This window comes from Crocuta crocuta, unplaced genomic scaffold (assembly GCF_008692635.1).
Source record: "Crocuta crocuta isolate KB4526 unplaced genomic scaffold, BGI_CrCroc_1.0 scaffold41, whole genome shotgun sequence".
Taxonomy (NCBI): domain Eukaryota; kingdom Metazoa; phylum Chordata; class Mammalia; order Carnivora; family Hyaenidae; genus Crocuta; species Crocuta crocuta.
In genome coordinates this window covers 8,758,534-8,780,864 of record NW_027529428.1, presented here as the reverse complement: position 1 = coordinate 8,780,864, position 22,331 = coordinate 8,758,534, and the positions used below count along the sequence as shown (strand labels likewise).

The window sequence follows — 22,331 nt, the reverse complement described above, 5'->3', positions numbered from 1 at the left end:
ATTAAAAAAATTCTAGCCCGAATACAACATGATGAAAACACCCAAACAAACTGAAATGTGTAGGGTGCAAACGATGAAAGCTCAGCATTTAATGAGTGCCTACTCATTTTCTATGATGCTTCAGAGACTGAATGTAAGAATGGAACATGTGAATTAGAATACTCTAAAGCAGTGGGTCCCAAAACGTATACATTTCAAAAACCAGTTGAATTTTTATTTAAAAAAATTTTTTTTAATGTTTATTTATTCTTGAGAGAGAGGGAGACACAGAGACACAGTCTGAAGCTGACTCTAGGCTCTGAGCTGTCAGCAAAAAGCCCTACGCAAGGCCTAAATCCATGAACTGTGAGATCATGACCCGAGGCAAAGTCTGACGTCACCTGACAAGGCCACCCCTCAATTTTTAAAAAGTTAGAATGATAAAATTGCCAAATTTTAATTTTGCAACAAAAGTTATTAAAAACTAAATACAATCTACTATCACTCATTTCATCAGATCATATAAGCATAAACAATGACCTTAATTTCACTAGGAAGAGTAGTGATTTTATTGGAGTAAATTCAGGTTCACAAACAGCTCATTATATAAAAATAGTCTCATGTGAATTTAAGATCTAAATATGGAGAAGTAAAACTTTAAAAAGCTTCATCAGAATATTTATAACCGCAGGATAGAAAATAATCCCTTTAAAGAGAAAAAGCACAATCGTAAAAGAATATATTTGACTAAGGGCTCCTGGCTGGCTCAATTGGTAGACTATGCGACTCTTGATCTTGCGGTCATTGAGTTCCAGCCCTATGTCAGGTGTAGATATTACTTAAATAAATAAATCTTTTTTAGAAAGAATGTATTTCACTAGAATTAAGAATATTTAGTCATACGGGTGCCTGGGTGACTCAGTCGATTAAGTGTCCAATTCCTGGTTATAGCTCAGGTCATGATCTCACGGCTTTCGTGGGTTCCAGCCCCGCATCAGGCTTTGCACTGATAGTCAGAGCCTGCTGGGGATTTTCTCTCTTCCCCTCTCTCTGTCCCCCCCCCAAATAAATAGTAAAACTTAAAAAAAAAAAAAAAAAGGTCAGTCAGAGAAAGACACGATATTTCAAGTTAAAAGACATGATAAAGACTAGAAGATACTTGTAAGAGCCACCAAGCATTGTTATCCAGGACACATATAAAGCACTTACAAATTAATAAGATAAACAATCCCATAAAAAACTGAAGAAGCCATTCACAGAAAAGGAACATGAATGGGGAAAAAAATGGCCAAAAAATAGTGTTCTTAACTACAGGACTAACTGGGGATATGCAAATGAAAACTGCAATGAGGTACCTCTTCATATGCTCCTCAGAATGGCAAACCATAAGGAGGCTAATAAAGTATTTGGAAGGTGGGAATATAGACCCTCTCATCCATTACTGATAGTAATACTTGAGAGAAAACTGGTAGTTATCCAATAAAGTTGAAGCTACTCATACCTTTTGTTCTAGCACTCTACCATTAAGATTTACAGCTCAGGGCAATCTTTCTCAATGACGGGTTTTCAGTTGTTTAACAAATGGGGGCGCTACTGAACAGCTGCCGGGACACCAGGCACCCTTGGTGCATACAGCTAATAATGCTGCCCCATGTCTTGTGACTTCTGAATATTCTGATCATCACTCATTTGAGGGAACGAAGAGGGGGTGGAGGAAATAAGGTCAGATATTTATAAACAAGACTTAACAAATAGTATATCTGTATTGCTTTAATACAGATAAAGATTTTTTTTATTAAAAAAATTTTTAAATGTTTTATTTAGTTTTGGGGGGGGAGACAACGTGAGCAGGGGAGGGTCAGAGAGACAGGGAGACACAGAATCTGAAGACAGGCTCCAGGCTCTGAGCTAGCTGTCAGCACAGAGCCCTATGAGGGGCTCAAACCCACGAACCATGAGATCATGACCTGAGCCAAAGTCAGACACTCAACCGACTGAGTTACCCAGGCGTCCCCAGATGAAGATTTTAAAGAATGCAACCACTGTATAGAGAAGACTGCACTTTTATTTTTGTCCAAACTTTACTGAAAATAGTTCATCATTTCAGAAACTCATTTTACCAACAATAATGCCCACCACTGGTATTTGAACAACCAATTCAACACACCTGTTTTAATTTGCATGAAGAGAGTAGCTTGAGTAGAGTAAGCTACTCTCTTCATGGTGATACTAACATGGATGCAAAGTATCTGGGTACCACTGCTTCTTGGGCTTCAATGTGCACACAAATCATCTGGGAATCTTGGTAACATTCAGCATGACTCAGTAGGGTAGGGCTTGAAGTTCTGATTTCTAACAAGCTCCCAGACTTCTGATTTACTAGTCTACTATCACACTCAGTGGCAAGACTAGAGTGTGGGTTGGTCTGAGCATTTATACAGTGAAACACATTACTTTGTTATAAATTCTCATATTTTAGTAAAAGCATTACTTAAAAACATACTGTAAATTTACTCTGTTTTAATGTTACTAATAAGTTTGTAATTTCATTTAAATTTTATTAAAAAAATTTTTTGTCATGTTTATTTACTTTTGAGAGAGTGAGAGACAATGCAAGTGGGGAAGAAGGCAAAGAGAGGAAGTCACAGAATCCAAAGCATGCTCCAGGCTCTGAGCTGTCAGCACAGAGCCCAATGCGGGGCTTGAGCTCAAGAACTGAGCTGACGTTGGATGTTCAACCAACTAAGCCATTCAGGAGTTTCCGTACATTTCAGTTTTAAATGAATGTATTGATTATTCTGAATTTCATTTTAGGGCAGTACTGGGAAAGCCATAAAATATTTCTTTTCTTTTTTTAAAGATCAGCGTTCTTAAAAATGTTTTTTTAATTATTTTTGCGGGGGGGAGAGGGCACGAGTGAGGAAGGGGCAGAACAGAAGGGGGATAGATGATCTGAAGCAGGCTCTGTGCTAACAGAGAGTCTGAAGTGGGACCCACCTCAGGAACCTTGAGATCATGACTGAGCCACCCAGGGGCCCCAAGCTATAAAACGTTTTTATAAAAATGGGATATAGGCTCAAGAACCACTGCCCTAGAGGAAGTCTTGCACGTGTACCCAAGTAAACATATATATGAATATTCTCTACACCAGTGTTTAATAAGCAATTGGAAAAAACTAAAATGACCAAAGGAATGTGAAAGCCACATAATGGAACACATACCATTATTGCAATAAAAATAAACTAGAGTAACCTGAATAACGTAGACAAATCTTGGCAAATTGAGTTTAGAAAGCAAGCTACAGATACAAACATATTTAAATAGTCTTAATCAAACAAAAATCATATATGTTCATGGATATAAAGGCATGTAGTGAAGTATGAACACATGGATAGGAAGGATGTATTTTAATTTCCAGTTAGTGGCTGGGAGTGGGGGAAACAGGAAGTAAGATTTAAGAGGGGTGTATAGAGTACAAAGGAAGCTTCATTATATTTTGTATTTGTTTCTTAAACTGACTGAGTGCTTGAGTATTCATGACATCATATGTTGCCAATACTTAAACTGCTGTGTTATTTTTTTGTTTCATCTGAATTGGCAAAAACTGTTAGGTCCAGACAGCTCTTTGGAAAACACTACTCCAAAGCAAAGGAGTCAGGGCTAGATGTCAGAAAACCCAGGTTCAAGTCTCAGTTTTGCTTCTTTAAAAATTATGCAGCTTTAGGTAATTCAAAGTAGTAACTTCTCTGGGCTTCATCTGTAAAAATGTCATAAAACATCACTGTTCCTCCCCAACTCACAAGGCTGAGTTTGAGAGGTATAAATATAGAGCACTGTATATGAGAATTTTTTAATGAGGTAGGAAAGGTGGGAGTAATTTTTGAGAATTAAGAATAAAACCTTGGATATATCTGAAATAAAATCTACCAGTAAATAAACCAACAAAGCCAATTTTTCACTATGTTCTTGTCATCACTGATTTTAAGGATATTAACACCAATCTTAACATGGAAGAAATTTTGAGTTATCAATTCTTAGATGATGGCACATGGATAGACAGTCTCCCTATTAGAACTATATTTCTTTAGGCTAATTCTTCACCAAGGAATTGAAATTCATTAATACCAAAGTAAGAGAACTGCCTTAAAAAGTACTCTTATTCACCTAAAGCAATGTCATATAACCAAAGTAACTTGGTTCTTATTGCCCATTCTACAGCATGAGCAGGTGGCATTTTTATTAGCCCTATTTTACAGATGGAGAAACGGACTCAGATGTGGGATCGCTTGCTTGTAGTTGTAAACCAATTGTGGAACAGTCACGAATTACCTAGTACTTCTGTGTTCATTAAGTTACCAAAAACATTATTTTGCTGTGAAGTTTTATGATAATTTTGTCTGTCACGGGAAACAGAAAATTTTTTTGTCAGATAATCATTGCATACATGTATCAAAATAGGCCAAGACAATCAAGGAAAGAAGCCACTTACCAATACAGTTCTCCTGTACAGCAAGGGACAAAATTAAAACTGCATAGCCTGCTAAAAATCTAATCCTATCCTTCCCAATTAACCTTATTAATACTAGAGTAGGAGAAAAAAGAGGTCAAATTATGGGTGAGGGTGCTTTTCACTTCCTCATGGACCTCAAATAATACAGCAACTATTTTTACAACAGGGATTTTCTTTCTTTTGTAAGTAGAAACATGGCTTTCTCCACTGTTTTTTAAGCCACCGCATCTACTCTCACAATAAAAATTAAACAACAAGCAAAGACTTAGGCATAATTATGATTACTAAAATGCTGATTACAATTAGATGCTAAATATGTCACACAAATGGATTTATGCTATCAACATATTAAGAGTCAAATTATGGAGGAAAGTTCATTTTTTGTTAAGTTTTCCTGATAATGTAGAGAGATACACACTATTACAACATGTACCTGATTTTTTACTCAGACACATTAGGCAGCTCCAAATGCTGACACAAGATCTCCAAAATTCTTTTTATTTACTGGAGCCTTAAAAAAAAAAATCAATGAATCATCTTGCGCATCAAGTACTATATACATATACACTACGAAATATATTCCAACAGAAAAATACCTTTTCATTAAACGGCCAAAATTTAAAGGTCACCCTGTGTTCCGTTATTCCTCCTTCTTTGCTTATCAAACCCACCTCACGCAGACTTAAATCAAAGCACCGTTAAAAAAAAAAAAAATCGTGTTCTGGCATTGGCAGAAATCTCCAAGCATCAAAGCTATGAACTTTTTCTTTTTTAAACAAGAAGTCAGGGTTAAACGGACTCTTCTTAAAAAAATAAATAAANGGCAGAACTTTTGTTTCAGGGTTTAAAAAAAAAAAAAATCCAAACAAAACCTCTCCTTTTCCAACTCTGAGCGGTTGCTAACGAGCGAAAACCGTTCGAAGCAGCTGAAGCGGAGCCACCTCGGGGGAAGGAACCCCACGACCGCCCGCCGGGAACACGCCGATCTTCGAGAACGCGGCCGGTTCGATCTCAGATCGAGGCTGGCACACACGAGGGCATTCAGGGGAAAGCGCTCAGGCGTCGCCAACCTCACGGGGAGAAGGGAGGAGAGTGTGAACCTGACCCCCTCTTTCTGTCCACCCGGACACCAGCAAAACAAGTGAAACGAGACCCTTTTCCGCCAGGAGGACCCAANGTCGCAGCCGCCGCCACCACCTCCTTTTCTGGCACTGCAGACACCACCCAGACCCAGCCAGGTCTTTCTTCTCTTTAATCCTCCTTTCTTCGCTCCTCCTCAGCCTGCCACTGCGGGGCTAGGTCTGGTGGCGGGAGGAAAGCTGGGAGGGACTCGAGGGGGGCGAGCAGAACCCTCGCTGAGGCAGGAGTCGGTCACTGACTGGAGGGAGACGCCAAGCTGACCCGGGCTCCAGCCTCCGAGCGGGCCGGGGGAGGGGCGCAGCCCAGCTTCGCCGGACTTCCGCCAATCACAAGCCGCGCAGAGGAGTGGGGCTCCGGGAGAGGCTGCGCTTGGTCGGCAGGAGGCGGGGATTGCGGTAAAGAAGAGCCAATAGAAGCAAAGGCGCTCCTCCTCTCCGCCTTGATGGACTGCCGTGTTCGGGCCAATGGGGGAGTCGTCGCTTCGAAGGAAGCGGGGTTTAGACGCCAGATTTGAGAGCGAGGTTGCGCGGAGGGGGATGGGTCGAGACTGGTTAGCATGGGAGAACCTGAGGGTTCCGAGGCACCAGGGGATGTCCTTTGACCTCCTCGATGAGTCACGTGGCCTGACGGGGGGCGGGGCGGAAAGGCTGGACAAGTTCCTTCCGGGTCAGGGACAGAAGCGTGGTCTCCATTGACTAGTTCCTGGCGTGTCGGCCGTCTCCGCGTCTTCCTTGTATCAACGCGAGGTGATTGGGGTTTCCACGATGAGTTCCCAGAAAGGGAACGTGGCACGTTCCAGGCCTCAGAGACACCAGAATACGTTTAGCTTCAAAAATGACAAGTTTGATAAGAGTATTCAGACCAAGGTAGGAACCTGCCTGTTGCGCCAAATCCGACTCTAGAAAGGAATGGTTCACTGGAGGGGAAAGAGGAAATGCGAGGAGTTGGCGAGAACGGTTGTGGACCGCCGCCCAGACTTAGTTTTGGCTGCAATGCAACCTTTTCTAAAATGATTTTCCCACGCCCTTTCTTTGACCTGGAGGTGTTATCTCCTCCTAAATATATTTGGCGGTCAACAATTAATCAGTTGCACAGAGTGAACCTAAAATGGAAGTGCAGAATTGAGTTGTTGAAGGGTTCCCATGTCGATCACATATTTGCAGCGGCAAATGAGGATTATGTCACGAGTGTCTCTCAAAGTTTGCACCAAGTTTATACAACCACTATTTCTTTTCTTTTTTTTTTTAATGTTTACTTTTGAGAGAGAGTGAGCGAGTGAGGGAGCAGCAGAGAGGGGAGACACAGAATCGGAAGCAGGCTCCAGGCTCCAAGGGGTCAGCACAGAGTCAAATGCGGGGCTCGAACTCAAAAACTGAGATTACACCAGAGCCAAAGTCAGACAGCCAACCAGCTGAGCCACCCAGTCACCCACCACTATTTCTTTGTGTAAACGCCAAGCCCATAGGTTTGTAGAGAGAATGGGAAGGATTAAGTGCTCTTAGCCCCGTGTCCTCACCAACATAATTGGAGTATCTGTCTCTTTTATAACATTCTTTTGAGGATCAAACTATTTGGCAAATGTAAAAACGATTACTTTGTTGGTTAGAAGTCTTTTACTTAAAAAAATTTTTTTAATGTTTATTTGTTTTTGAGACAGAGACAGAGTATGAGCGGGGGTGGGGCAGAGAGAGGGAGACACAGAATCTGAAGCAGGTTCCAGGCTCCCACTTGTCAGCACAGATCCTGACTGGGGGGGTCGAACTCAACAGACCATGAGATCATGACCTAAGCCAAAAACAGACACCCACGTCCCCCAGTCTTTTACTTATTTAGGAGGATTTCTGTGACCTGGAAGAAAATTCAGACATTTTGTAGATGCCCAAAGATACTGGAATGTACACAGCTAATTGCTGTAGGTATCTCCCTCTTCTCCCATAGCTTTATGGAGAGGAGATAATTGAAGTCATGTGCATCTTGGGGGTGGCCATCATATTAGATAAAACTGATTCCACATAAATGAGAGTTCATATTTACTAGGTGTGTGGCTTGCATCATTTAGTATTTAATTATCTGAGCCTTTGTCTCAAATGAGAAACTTTCTAGGCTTCTTGTGAGGCTAAACTAAGTGATATATGAAACTGGTCTGGATCATACTAAGTGTCTAAACATTTATTAACAAAGCAAAGTAAACTGTTAATGGTCACCTATGATCTCCTTTCCTTTTTCTCTTTCTGTCTTCACTCACCCTGCAGATATTTAATGAACTCCCTGCATGTACAAAGCCAGGTGTTCATGTATTTGCAGTGTTAAAAAGAGTTGACTCTGCCTTCAAGGATCATATAGTTTTCTGGGTCATCAGACAACAAGGAAGCACAATAATGTATATGATATCTATCATTATGATAAACTCTGATTAAGTGAAAGATAAGGAAGAGTAAGGAGGGATATTTTCTTTCTTTTTTTAAAAAAAAAACTTAAATTTTTTTTAGAAAGTGAGAGAGAGCATGCAAACAGGGGAGAGGGGCAAAGAGAAGAGAGAGAGAGAGTTCCAAGTAGGCTCTATGCTCCTCGGAGTCCGATGCGGGGCTCAATCCCATGACCCTGGGATCATGACTTGTGTCGAAATCAAGAGCTCATCTCTCAACAGACTGAGCAATGCAGGCCTCACAGTTGGGTGCTCAGAGGACTTCTCCTTTCCCTTACTTAGGTTCAGATTCAGAAAGAAAATCTAGAGCAGCATTTGAGAAGACTTCCCCAAGTTTGTCCTTATTATTAACAGGTAAACCCGGATAAAAAGCTGTGCTGTTCCAAGTAGAGGTTCATCTTGTCCTGTAGTTTTGCTCTCAGTTTTTGCACAAGCATTTAATTCTGATTATTTTTATCAGACATAAAAAGCAATTTTAATAAGTATTTAACTACACTGTAGCTTATCATACTTCTAGTGTGAGATTTCTTGAACATACACTTCTTGTGCTAGCTTTTCTCTCTAGACTCCTACTTTTCCTTGTTCATTTTCTTGGTGTTTCCTAACAACCAAGTCATTAGATCTTTCCATGAATCTCAAATTCAGTCAGTAAGTTTTATCCTATGACTTTTATCATTAATTTCTTTGTCTCTTTTAGATCGTGAGGAAGTCTCATTTGTCTGTTGGTAGAATGACCAGGTGTTTTGTTATTGGAGAATCTGACAAAAACAGAAGACATATTTTTCTGATGAAAGACCATTAGGTTGATTGTTTATCTGTCTAACGGAGGAGTAATAATTGGCTGTGTTCGTAGCAAATTCATGATCCAGCTATGTGCAGCTATCTAAAGCCAAGATTTGGTCAGAAACATCTGACCCTGTCTTCCTTCCTGTGCTTCATACCACAAAGCTGTTTGATTCCGTGCCATCCAGCAAAAGGGTGGTGAGAGTGCATGGTTGTCTGTAACTCTCCTTAAGTGATTCTAGTGACGATTGCTTATTTTGTACCTCATGACTTTGTAAGAGTCCTGCATCATAGTTTCCCTTTTCTGCCAACCAGTTCGTCAAGACTTGACTGAAGTTAGAAGTTGGATAATGACGGATGTTTTATTGGGAGATTTGTCTAAGCAAAGCACTCATTCGCAAAAGGACCCAGGTGATAGCTGTCTCCCTATGCTGGAACATATTCCAGAACAAGAAGGAGAGAAGATCATTCTGTGGCTTTCTAAATGGCCAAACTTGGACCAAAAGGTCGACGTTACAGAGAGAGATTTCAGCTTAATATAAGAGAGTTGTCTCATAAGAACATGCACTAGGATTTTGTCACCTCCCCTTCCCTGGGGTTATTTAAAAGAGGCCTCCATGGCCAGTGGCCTGCAGTGCCCTCTCCATCTCATCACTGAGATGAAAATAGGTTTTAACTCCTTCTAGTCACTTTGTACTAAAATGTTGATTGTATTAAGACTGCCTTGTGTCGCTGGAAAGGCAGTGATGTATAACGAAAAGAGCGTTGGGCTAAGAAAAAGGATCTCCATTTTAACCTCTGTTGTTTATTTTGCTTTGTGATGTTAGGCAGTTTACCTAGCTTTTAATTTGCAAAATGGAGTTAATGCTATCTCTTATTTACCTCTCAAGATTGCTGTAGGGATCATTACAAAAATGTCTTTATGAAATAGTAATACAAATACGAACTGAGCATAAAGCATATGATGATTTATGTAGACTTGCTCAAAGCGAATTAATTAGAAATAAAATACATCTTGGAGAATATTGAAAATGGAGAAATGCATATAGTATAAAAGTGAGATTACCTTTTCCCAGTCCTATTCCTCTTTAAGTATAGTCACTGTTAATGTTTTTTGTTAACAATTTATGTATGTTTTTAGACGTCTATGCACAGTATGGTACACATGTAATAAAAGAACATTTTTTTCTTTCTCATTCAGTTAAGGTGGGCATGTCAGAACACAAAGATTAAACTTACTCTTTTTAACGGCTCTGTGATATAAATGTGGACTATCTTACTTTCCTGTTAGAAAACAGTTGAGTTATTTTCAGTTTTCACTATGACAAAGCTGCAGTGAAATTCTTAGATTCACATATGTGTTTCACATCTATTATCTGCCACCGAACATTGTGCTAAATGCTAGAGTATAGGGTTGAGCGTAATATAGTTTGGTGGGAAAGATGAAAGCAGCAGTCAAGTAATCTTTCAAGTATGTTAATACAGATCACAGTAAGGGTGATGAAAGAGAAGTCTAAGGGAACCTCAGGGTATCAAGCAGGAAGTCTTGATTAAGTTTGAAGGCTTAAAGGCTTCCCTGAGATCTGAAGGATGGATAGCATTTAACTAAGTGAAATAGGAAGAGCATATATCTTTTTGATAAGAATACTGTTTGTTTTATATGCATAGTTAGTGTTGTTTCCAGCAGCATTTCTCAGAGTGCCACAGGATCATATCTTCTCAACAGGGCACGAGTCAGTTTCATGGTCCAGTTTGGAAGTAGTGTATACTGGATCTCACTGTTAGGGGTCGTAGTGTGCATTGGGATTCAACACTAAGATGTTTTGCACTTTAAAAATTATTTAGGAGCACCTGGCTGGCTCAGTTGGTAGAGTGTGCATTTCTTGATTGTGAGTTTGAGCTCAACATTGGGTGTAGAGATTACTTAAAAGTACAATCTTAAAATAAATAAAGTTATTTAATCAAAACTGGCTTGGTTGTGGAACCCTTTGGTTTGCTTAGTACCTACTGAACTTGAACTCATATTGGGAGCAAGAAACTCATTTGGGGGAAACTCTGATCTTTATCTTGAAATAGAAAAGGAAAAGGAAAATTGGAGGGTATACTCTAAATTGTTTTGGAAATAAAGTTGTATTAGTAATAGCTAATATTTGTGTGCTTAAGTGTGTTAGCCATTATGCATACCTTATATACACCATCTAATTTTGATCTTCAAAATGACTCTAAGATAAATGCTGTAATTATCTCGTTCTGCGTGTTGGGAAGTTAGGACTTAGTGATAGATGATGCACATACCCAAAGTTACATAATTAGCACTTGGCTATCTGCTGATCAGGTGATGTCTCTGCTAGGAGACCTCAAAGGACAAGTAAATCAAAAGCCCTTTTTTGTGTATGTTAATCACAATGTGTTTTTAAGTAATCTACACCCAGCGTGGGGCTCCAGCTCACTACTCTGAGAGCAAGAGTCAAGTGCTCAACAGACTGAGCCAGCCAGGCGCCCCAGTGTTTTTTTTAGTACTGTGTTTTTGTGTGAAATAGAAGCACTGTGACACATTAGGGTCAGAACAGAGATGTGCTTTATTGCCACTGCCCCTAAACACTAACTATCTGAAATGTTCCAGGGGAAGGTCTCTCCTCACAAGGGTTAACTGACTGCAGTATGACATATGACAGATATGGGCTGGGTGGAGTGGGTCTCATCTATTCAGCCAGAGCTCTGGCAGAGGTAAGGGTCCTTTCCCTCATTGTGATGCTAATATTAGTCAGATCCTTCAGATTCTGCTTAGTTGGAAAGCTATCTTAAGTTTAAGGTGGTATGAGTACGTTTACACCAGTACAGGATGCTGTGTTTACAGGCACCTTTTCTCATAATAGCCAAAGACTGGGGAAGAAACCCACCCAAATATCTATCAGGAGGAGAGTGGATAAGTAGATTGTGTCAGTCATACAATGGAATACTATCCTGTTATTAAAAAGCACATGGTCCCTGGGTGGCTCAGTGAGGTAAGCATCTGGCTGTTGATTTCAGGTCAGGTCATGATCTCATGTTTTGTGGGGTTTGAGCCCCACATTAGGCTCCTTGCTGACAGCGTGGAGCCTGCTTGGCATTTTCTTCTTTCCCTCTCTTTCTGTCCCTCCCCTTGTCCCACGTGTGCTCTCTCTTTCTCTCAAACTAAATAAACTTAAACTTTTTTTTAAAAAAATGGGGCACTTAGGTGGCTTAGTCAGTTGAGCACCCAACTCTTGATTTTGGTTCAGGTCATGATCCTGGGGTTGGGGATTGAGCCCCGCATATGGAGACTGGTTAAGATTCTCTCTCTCCCTGGGGTGCCTGGGTGGCTCAGTTGGTTAAGCCTTCAACTCTCAGTTTGGGCTTAGGTCATCTCAAGGTTTGTGATTTCAAGCCCTGCATCGAGCTCTGTGCTGACAGTGCCGAGCCTGCTTGTAATTCTCTCTTTCTCTGCCTCTCCCTACCCTGCCCCCAAATAAATAAATAAACCTAAAAAAAAAAAAATTCTCTCTCTCTCCTTTTTGCTCTGCCCCCTCCCCCACTCACGTGCGCTCTATCAAATAAAAAAATAAAATGAACTACTGATACATGCATTGTTTGCATATATTGCATGCATTGTGGACAAATCTCAGAAATGTGTGGAGGGAAATGAATCAGGTGTTTCTTCCATCTACGGAAATCAGCAGCAGTTGCCTTCAGTGATGGGGGGATTGACTGAAAGGGGATCAGGAAAACTGTCTGAAATCATGGAAACATGAAGATCACAAGAGTGAAAACACTTATCAGAGCTCATTGGTTTGTGCATTAAAGTCTGTGCATGACTGGGGCACCTGGGTGACTCAGTCGGTTAAGTGTCCGACTTTGGCTCAGGTCACAATCTCACCATTCGTAGGTTTGAGCCCCATGTCAGGCTCTGTGCTGAATGCTTGCTCAGAGCCTGGGACCTGCTTCATATTCTGTGTCTCCTCTCTCTGCCCCCCCTCCCCCATGCTCTGTCTCACTCTCTCTCAAAAATAAATGTAAAAAAAAATTTTTAAAAATCTGTGTATGACATAAATATTACAAGGACTCCTTGGTGGCTCAGTCAGTTAAACATCTGATTCTTGATCTCAGCTCAGGTCATGATCTCATGGTCTCGGGATCGAACCCCTTGTTGGACTCTGTGCTGGCAGTGCGGAGCCTGCTTGGGATTCTGTCTCTCCCTCTCTCTGCCCCTATCCTGCACACCTGTGTGCAATCTCTCTGTCTCTCAAGATAAACTTTAAAAAAATAAATACTGCTTTTCCTTAAAAAAAAAAGATATTACAGCAAAACGATTAACCTCTCAAATGTCATGAAGTTCTATTCTTGTTTACTTTTGTTTGGGGAAGGTGTAGAAACACTGCTTATGTGAGGTTTTTTGTGTTTTTTTTTTTTTAAAAGAGGGGCGCCTGAGTGGCTCAGTGGGTTAAGCGTCTGACTTCAGCTTAGGTCACGATCTCACGGTTCGTGGGTTCGAACCCTGTGTCGGGCTCTGTGCTCTCAGCTAGCTCAGAGCCTGGAGCCTCTTTCTCTGACCCTCCCCTGCTCACGCTGTCTCTCTCTCTCTCTCTCTCAGAAATAAATAAAACATTAAAAAAAATTTAAAAAAGAATGATTTTATTAACCTTTCCAGAAAGAAAACAAATAAGTAGACATTCTAATATATTGAATATCTTAACTGACCACAGGTCAGAATAATTTTAATAATTACATTTTAATATTTTCCCTTTATGCATGAATGATAGTTATGACACTTGAGTTTACTTGTTTTTCTGTATGAAAGGTACAGATGATCATTACAAAGTGGATCTTGTGTATAAGGTTACTGAGCTTGGGTCTCAATTTTTTCTAGCTTCACTGTAGGATAGAATCATAATTACTTAGTATATGAATAAATATTAATAGATGAATAAATAATGGATAAAACTTTGCTATGGAAAAGGATGTCCTGCTATTTGTAAGGCTCATTTTGTCCAGATAGCTTAGAATCAAGTGGTATGGGATCTTTGTTCTATCTCCTCTAGCCCAGAGCTATTGCACTTTAGGGGAGAGTCTCAGATTGGTTCAGATAATCCCGGGTATGAGTGATCTCCTTGCAAGTGATCAAGAGCTAGTCATGGGAATGTATGTTATTTCTCAGTCAATAGGTGTCAACAATGAAGGGTTAAACAAGTGGGTAGCCATTGAACAAATCTGCAGTTGGGTAGATAACACAGTCTACAGTCCATTGTAGTTTCTAGCTAACATCTTTGGGACTCCCTTTGATCTTTTTCCAAATTGGGAAGTGTTCTTTGATAGGTGTCACCAACGCTGTCTGTCAAGTGGATTTATGTTAAATCTGTCCTCCCCCCCAATCAATTTGTTGTTAAATTCAGCATGCCTTTTCAGATGGCCAGGTGAAAATTGTCCATCTATGGTATGCTGGGCATTTGATGTCCGTAAGAATCTTATTACTCAATAAAAGTCAGGGTGCTAACGGCACCCTTTTGTTTTGTGGTATTTTCAGTATTTAGAGGTGTTGTATTCTTTTTATTATTTACCTTTTATTTTCTCTTTTCCCTTCCATACGGGGATATTCCGGGGATATTCCTATGTCTGTATTCCCATGGTGCTTCCTTCCACTTGATGCCAGTAGGGTGATTCTGCATGTTTCTTAAAATGAGGCCTATGAAAATATAATTGATTTTCTTTCTATGCAGTCATATATTTTAGATAATTCATTTATGTACAGAGACAAGTAGAATTCATTTGTCTTGATTTGATCCATTGTATTAGGAGATAGTACAGTGCTCACCACTGGATTACAAATTAAATACACAGTCAGAAAAAGTAGTCTCAGAATTCATCATCCAGGCAAATTAGTTCATCTGAGAGAAAGTTGTAATTTATATGAAGTCTCCCCGAAGTGGGACATTTTTCTGTTTAGAGAAGGACTGTTGTAGGGAGTGGCGTGCAGCTGGATTAAGAACCTCAGGGCTGACAGTTACAGGCAGTCGAGGTATTTGTTATTTTAATCTGCAGGACTCTTTCCACACCTGCCCAAGTGTTACTGTGAGGTCACAGGCAGGTGTGCGGGAGTCTTGCTTGTTCTGGGAACCACCCGCTGCTGTCTCACGCTGTCCTCACTTGTGGTTGCTCCTCACTTGTGGTTGCTCCTCACTTGTGGTTGCTCCTCACTTGTGGTTGCTCTTTTTCTCTCTGCTGACTTTTGTGAAAGGAAGAAATGAAATGAGAAGGGGATAAAGGAAAAGCTGACATGCCTGAGATTCCTTCCTGAGATTTTCCCCTCCAGGCCAACTAGCACTTGAAGGTATTGAAGGAATTAAATAAACATTTCTTTGTCTGACCTTCTCAGAGGTGTGCAAGGCCCTCTACATGAAATGATTATCATCAGGATTCTTCAATTGCTAATTTGAACAGAAGGAAGATGTCTTGGAAAGGTACTTAGCTACTCTCTTTAAGCTTAGGAAGGGTGTTTATTTTGGTTGATTTTTCGGTGTCTGAGATTCCCAGGTTAGCTGTTATTACTAGGAAATGTATTCTCATTGGGCTCTGGGCATATCCTCAACTGACACAGTCTTCCAACCTTTCAGCGTCACCTCCCCTAACTCTTGCAATTGGCCTCCTAGAATCAACAGTTTATTATCATCAAATAGAGACATAGTCTTGAACAAAACTGATTTCACTTTCTTGCCCCGCCTGACTATTCCCAGGAACTCTGTTTCCGGATAGTCCTTAAGCAATGATGTTTGTTCATCTCGCGTCTTCAGCCCCACCTCGGCCCCTGTTTCTCCCATTTGCTGCTTCAGTTTTTTTGCTTGAAACCCCTGCCTCTAGAGAAACACACACCATCAGACTGTTATCGCTTCTGGGTCTGTCATTGCTTCTCGTCACTCCTCACCAGTACCTGGCTCACTGTCTTTCCACAGCTCCTGTCACCATCCTTCGCGATTGCCACATCCACGTGGGTCATCCGACATCTGATCTCTCAGCTAATAGACTGCTCTCCCACCCCCGTCAGAAGTCTGCTCCCCTACGGTCACACCTTAAACTTTCGCAGTGCTGGGAACTGCTCCACTTAGAAACTTTTTAGAAAGATGGATCATCATCGACTTACCTGGTTTCCTTATGTCTCAAATAGTTTTTTTTTTTAACTCCTTTGGAGCCTCCTGTCCACCAGCCTTTCTGCTTTTTGCTGCACTTCATTCTTGTCCGTTTTTTCCTTATCAAGCTAGAAGTTCATGTTCTTTTTTTTTTTTAATATTTTTATTTATTTCTAGGAGAGAGAGAGAGAGACAGCGTGAGCAGGGGAGGGTCAGAGAGAGAGGGAGATACAGACTCTGAAACAGGCTCCAGGCTCCGAGCTGGCAGTCAGCACAGAGCCCGACGCGGGGCTCAAACCCACGAACCGTGAGATCATGACCTAAGCAAAAGTCGGACGCTTAACCGACTAAGCCACCCAGGCGCCCCTAGGAGTTCATGTTCTATCAATACACCTTTTTTTTTTTCTTCATATACCTCAGCTCCATTATTGTTCTTTCCCTCTGTAGTGCTTGCGTGATGGAATCCCTGCTTAGAGCCAGTTTTCTGTTATTTCATCATCACATCTATCAGACCACCTGCATCAGTACCCTATTCTCTGCTGTCCTCTGACAGTGGATGAAATGCCTGCCCTTCCCAAAGACTAGGCCCACCCCTTGGGCCCCAGAGGTCTTCCGTGTTGCCTTCCTAAGGACTTGACGGCTAGGGCTTCTCCACTGTCCACTTTGTCTGTCCATCTCCAGTGGGTTATTTAAATTTCTTAAGGGAAAAGAAACACTCCCTACGTAAAACCTGTAGTATGCTTTCCTAGCGTCACCCTATTTCTTTCTTCCTCTTTATGGAAAAGCTCTTCAACCTCTTTACATCCCATTGCTTCCTTCCCCCTGTCCAAGTAGCTTTTGTATTCCTCATTCCAGAAAGCCACTCATGTCAAGTTGTTGATGTGTGTGTTGCCAAATCCTTGCTTAACAATGCTCTGTCCTCATCTTTCTCAATCACTCAGTATTACTGCCTCTTGAACACTCTTCTGAATTCTGAAATAATTTCTTCATTGAGCTCAATCTGTGGCTTTAAATACTGTCTTTATGCTGACACCTTCCATACCTGGAGCTCCAGGCCAACCTCTCTCCTGAGCTGTGGAGTTGTTGGGTATTTAACTATCTACTTGAATTCTATTCTTGCATATCAACAAGGCATCTCAAGCTTAACATGGCAAACAAAGAACTCTTAATCTTTCTCCCTCAAACCTTTTCCTCCAGTGCTCCCCAACTCTGTAAACAGCGCCATCATTTACCCAGTTCTCACACCAAAAATATAAGAATCATCCTTGATTCTTGGCCTTTTCTCGCATTCTGTGTTTCATTTTATCAGCAAAACTATGAACTGTTTAATTATTTTAATTTTTATAATCTCATTACATTCTGGCTTAAAAAAAAATTTTTTTTAATGTTTTATTTATTTCTGAGACAGAGAGGCAGTGTGAGCAGGGGATGGTCAGAGAGAGAGGGAGACACAGAATCTGAAACAGGCTCCAGGCTCCGAGCTGTCAGCACAGAGCCCGACGCAGGGCTCGAACCCACGAACTGTGAGATCATGACCTGAGCCGAAGTCGGACGCTCAACCGACTGAGCCACCCAGGGCCCCCTACATTCTAGCTTATTATTTTTTTACTTGTTTATCTTCTAGTCCGCTCTAGAATAGGATATCCACCAGGGCAAGTGCATTTTTTTTTTTTTTTTTTAATCCTCAATACCTAGGCCAAGGGTTGTTGGTACATAGGAATTACACAATAAGTAGTTGGTGATTGAATGAAGTAAATAAATAATTGTAGCAAGGTATTAAATGCTGAAACAAGGGTAGTACAGAGGAGTACTATAGTAATTCTGAAATAAAGGGAAGGAAAGAGAATAATTGATACAGTGTTGTCCTCGAAGAGATAGTACAACGTGTGGATGGAGGGTCAAGGAAAAGTTGAATGGAATGAGATAGAAGAATGGAATAAGGTGGAAAGGAAAAATGAGTACTGATGAGTTTGTTGTGGGTCAAGAAATTGAGAGAGTTTAATCCAGAAACAGAATAAAATGAAATAGGATCAGTAAAATTGTTGTTACCTTAAGGAATCTTTTGAAAACAAGGTTTCTCTTTTGTTCATTTTTGAGAGAAGAGTTCCTGCCACATTGAAGACTCCTCAGTAATGTTTGAGTGAATGTGTAAAGGTCCTCTTAAAATGAAGAGAGAAGTGCAAGGGGAGGCCATGAGTCTGTGAAAGTCTTTCCAAAGCAAGATTATAAATAGGTATTTATGCTTATTATGTGGTGGCAAAAACATAAGAATGAAAGCATCTCTTAGGTAATAGGCTCTCTGATTAGAAAACTGTGGTTGACTAAAATCTTTCTACCAAAAAGGATAGCAGAATGGATTGATCTCAGGCTGTGAATTCACATTTCAGTACTGTCGATTTAGACCATCATTCTTATAAGAAAATGTGGTCTGTTTGATTTGGTGCTGGTCAGGTAACTTTGAAGAATAAAAATATTTTGGGGGCACTTGGGTAACTCAGTCAGTTAAGCATCTGACTCTTGATTTCAACTCCCTTCATGATCTCACGGTTTGTGAGATCGAGCCCCATGTCTGGCTCTGTGCTGACTATGCAGAGCCTGCTTGGGATTCTCTCTCTACCCCTCCGATGCTTGCTCTCTCTCTCTCTCTCAAAATAAATAAATAAATAAATAAACAAACATTAAAAGAGTATTTTGAAGTGAATACATTGGGTAGGAAAATTGTCAGTTTTTGTCAGATTTCATATGTGACTTTTCGGATTTTTAGCCAAAGATAATCAAGCTCTTGTTCAAGACAGTGGCAGCATGGTATAGTAGAAAGACATTGATCTTGGAGTCAAAAGTTTAAGTCCAATTCTATGCTGTTTACTGACAGCATGGTCCTGGACACATTTTTCAGTCTGTCACGGTGTTAGTTGGCTTAGCTGTAACGTGAGGGTTGAGTAAAGTTTGTGGAAATGCTCGCGTGGTATCTGACATGCAGGGGTGAGCGTTCTATAAGAGCTAGTCCACTCCTTCATCTTACTAAGATGTTTATCATGCTCACATGCTACTCCTTCAGTTACTCCTTTCCTGGTTCAGCCCACTGGAATGTCTCCCTCCTTCCCTATGGCATTTATGGCCCTCACCACACATAGGATGCATGTCATATTAGTTATTAGCATATATGTCTTGGCTTCTTTCTCTTTCTGTCACACACATGTATACAAATACTATCTCTCTCTCAGAGGACAGGGACGTCAGCATTTTTGAACTACTCATGGGTCTGTAGCAGCCATTCTGTGAATTGGGTTGAAAGAATGGAATCAAGTTATTCTTACCGACATTGTACAATTGATTACTGATCTGTGTTAAATCACCTGTCTTTATGTACGAGGCACCAACAAAATGTTGAGTGGGATATGAATCCTTCATTCAGGAATCTCACACTAGTAGTTACTTTAAAAAGTGGAAAAAGGCAAACATGGGGGATTTTCACTTAATAAACTTGTTAAAGTATAACGTACAAACATGCAAAATTATAATAGAGTTCAGTGAAGTTTCCCAAACTGAACACAGTCATGTAACCAATACACAGATCAAGAGAATGCTATTCATCTCTCTTAATCACTACTACTCTCTTCCTCAATTTTTTAAAATGTTTATTTATTTTTGAGAGAGAGAGAGACAGTGCATGAGCAGGGGAGGGGCAGAAAGAGAGGGAGATACAGAATCCGAAGCAGGCTCCAGGCTCTGAGCTGTCAGCACAGAGCCTGACGTGGGGCTCAAACTCATGAGCTGTGAAATCATGAAAGTCGGATGCTTAACTGATTGAGCCACCCGGGCGCCCCTCCTCCTCAAATTTAACCATTGTCTTGATGTATATGAAATATTTTACAACAACCTTGATATCCCAGATTTTGGAAGCAAGGGAGAGAGAGCTACAGGTACCTGATGGCCATCCTCTCTTTTCAGAGATAGTAGTGGATATAGAAGAGCATCCTGATGGATAATCTCAGCTCTTTTTTTTTTTTTTTAAATGTTTTATTTATTTCTAGGAGAGAGAGAGAGACAGCTTGAGCAGGGGAGGGTCAGAGAGAGAGGGAGACACAGACCAAAATTGGCTCCAGGCTCGGAGCTGGCAGTCAGCACAGAGCCCGACGCGGGGCTCGAACCCACGAACCGTGAGATCATGACCTAAGCGAAAGTCAGACGCTTAACCGACTAAGCCACCCAGGCACCCCAAATAATCTCAGCTCTTTAAATATGCAATACAACTTCATGGAATACTTTTTTGGACTGAAAAAAATTGGTGTGATTTGGTTTTCCAACAGTGATTAATTTGGTTCCTGTTGGATTTTTGGCTTTAAAAAAATATCAGTAGTAAATTTGAACTTTCTCATAGCTTTGGGGCTGATTATTTCAACCTCAGTCCTAAGTCTCCTCCAATTCGTGAGGTTGAATGACACTTTTAGAACTTCATGGTAGTCATTTTCTTGGATATTTTGTCAAGTTCATTTCTAGTTGGAATACTTGGGTTTACCTTTGAAAATTAATTATTCACATTGTCTTTTGAAACTAAATTGTATGATACACTTTCTTTTTTGGAAGTATTTCTTATAAGTGATGGAACTATATATGTGTAATAATTTTCAGTGATGGTCTATCAGCAGTAGAATTCTATTGTAGTTTCATATTAATCAGGTCTGGTTTTGAAGGTCATTTGGTGTCGTTCACCATTTACAACATCATGGATGGGAAACACCAAGCTAAGCTGGTGATTATTTTAAATGCTTTGTTGTTCTGTGAAGATTTATATATTATTAAATACTCAGCCTTCTCTTACCAGGTGGCTGATTTGTTTGTTTTGAAATTACTCATATCACTGAAGTCATCAATTTGAGTAATATATTTGACATCATGGTTTATACTTGTATATGTGAATGTCCTCTATACCATCATTAACCTTTATCACAAGACATTAGGGTAATATGATATCATATTTCCTGTAAACTTGAATGCTTATGGGATGTAATGTGAGATCTAGTTTTGTTTTTTTTTTTTTAACGTCTGTTCATTTTTGAGAGATGGAGAGAGGCAGAAAATGAGTAGGGAAGGGACAGAGAGAGAGAGGAAGACACAGAATCTGAAGCAGGCTCCAGGCTCTGAGCTGTCAGCGCAGAGCCCAACATGGGGCTTGAACCCACGGACTGTGAGATCATGCCAGAGCTGAAGTCGGATGCTTAACAAACTATAGAAATGATCCCTGAAAGTATAGTCTTGGACGCTTAACTGACTGAACCCCTAGATCTAGTTTTTAATAAAGTTATAATAGTCTTGTGGGATAAATTGTCATCTATTTTCTATACATGTAAAAGAATATTATGGTCACTTTTGCCATATGTGATGTTGCTTTAATTTAAAACTATCGTTGAACCATAGGCAGTCCTTCGACCCTCATATGTTTCCAAAGTCAGCTGTTTCCTAGTATACTTAAATAAAAAACTCTCCGGTTTGTTGTGGTGGTTAATTCTAATCTTAGTGATTCTCTGGGCCACCTTTATTAAGGTCTTTTTGTTACCCAGTAAGAAAAATCAGTCCAATTTTACTAAGGCTTTAATTTAGAATAACTCAAAACATGTATTTATCTTTCCATTTTGCTAAGTTTCAGTGAAATGACAGAAGACAATAAAGCTACAATGTTAGAAAACTGAAAAAGCAGAAAAGAACACTAAGGAAAATTAAAATGTAAAGTAGATAGGGTTAGACAGGTGTAGGCACACAGTTTATTAATCTGTAACACAATACCGATAGAAGTCAGTATTTTTCCAGTAAAACTCTAGAAAAATGCCTTCATCAGAATTAACAAGATCTGTACCAATCCTTTGCATCAAGTGGCTTTCTCTAACATTTGCTCTCAAGATAAGTCAGAAGAACAACTCTCTTAAATGGAGAAAGGCCATGAAAGACAAAGCATAGCAATATCCCTGATCATTTTTGGTCCCAGAGTGTAACAAGGAACCCCTATACTTGGAAGTAGTATACTTCTTGTGCATACTAAAGCAAAAGCTATCAAGATGTTAATTTTCATTCTATTACCCAGAGCCAGGGATTATATAATGAATATCTGAATTCACTTTCAGAGCAATAGCGATTCTTAATTCTGCTTTTGCAAACCATCCTGTGTCTGATGCTGATTATTCTATACCAGCACTGTCCAAAAGAACTTTCTATGATGATAGAAATGTGCTATATTAGTGCTATCCAGTATGGTAGCCACTAGCCATGTGTACCTATTGAGTATTTGAAATGTGGACAGTACAAATAAGGAACCGAATTTTAATTTTAATTTTAGTTCAGTTGAAATAGCCATGTTTGGATA

At 40.2% G+C, this 22,331-nt stretch overlaps 2 protein-coding genes across 2 annotated transcripts in view; one reads left to right on the top strand and one right to left on the bottom strand.

The window, feature by feature from the left end:
- The window catches only part of ABHD17B (abhydrolase domain containing 17B, depalmitoylase), a 46,316-nt gene extending 41,256 nt beyond the window's left edge, over positions 1-5,060 (bottom strand). The window contains exon 1 of the mRNA XM_077759392.1: positions 4,923-5,060. The gene's annotated coding sequence lies outside the window, so the exon portion shown is untranslated. The remainder of the gene's footprint in view (positions 1-4,922) is intronic.
- Positions 5,061-6,314: 1,254 nt separating this feature from the next.
- Positions 6,315-22,331, top strand: part of CUNH9orf85 (chromosome unknown C9orf85 homolog) — a 70,709-nt gene continuing 54,692 nt past the window's right edge. The window contains exon 1 of the mRNA XM_077759311.1: positions 6,315-6,495. Within this exon, the coding sequence (XP_077615437.1) occupies positions 6,394-6,495 (102 nt within the window). The 5' untranslated portion in view covers positions 6,315-6,393. The remainder of the gene's footprint in view (positions 6,496-22,331) is intronic.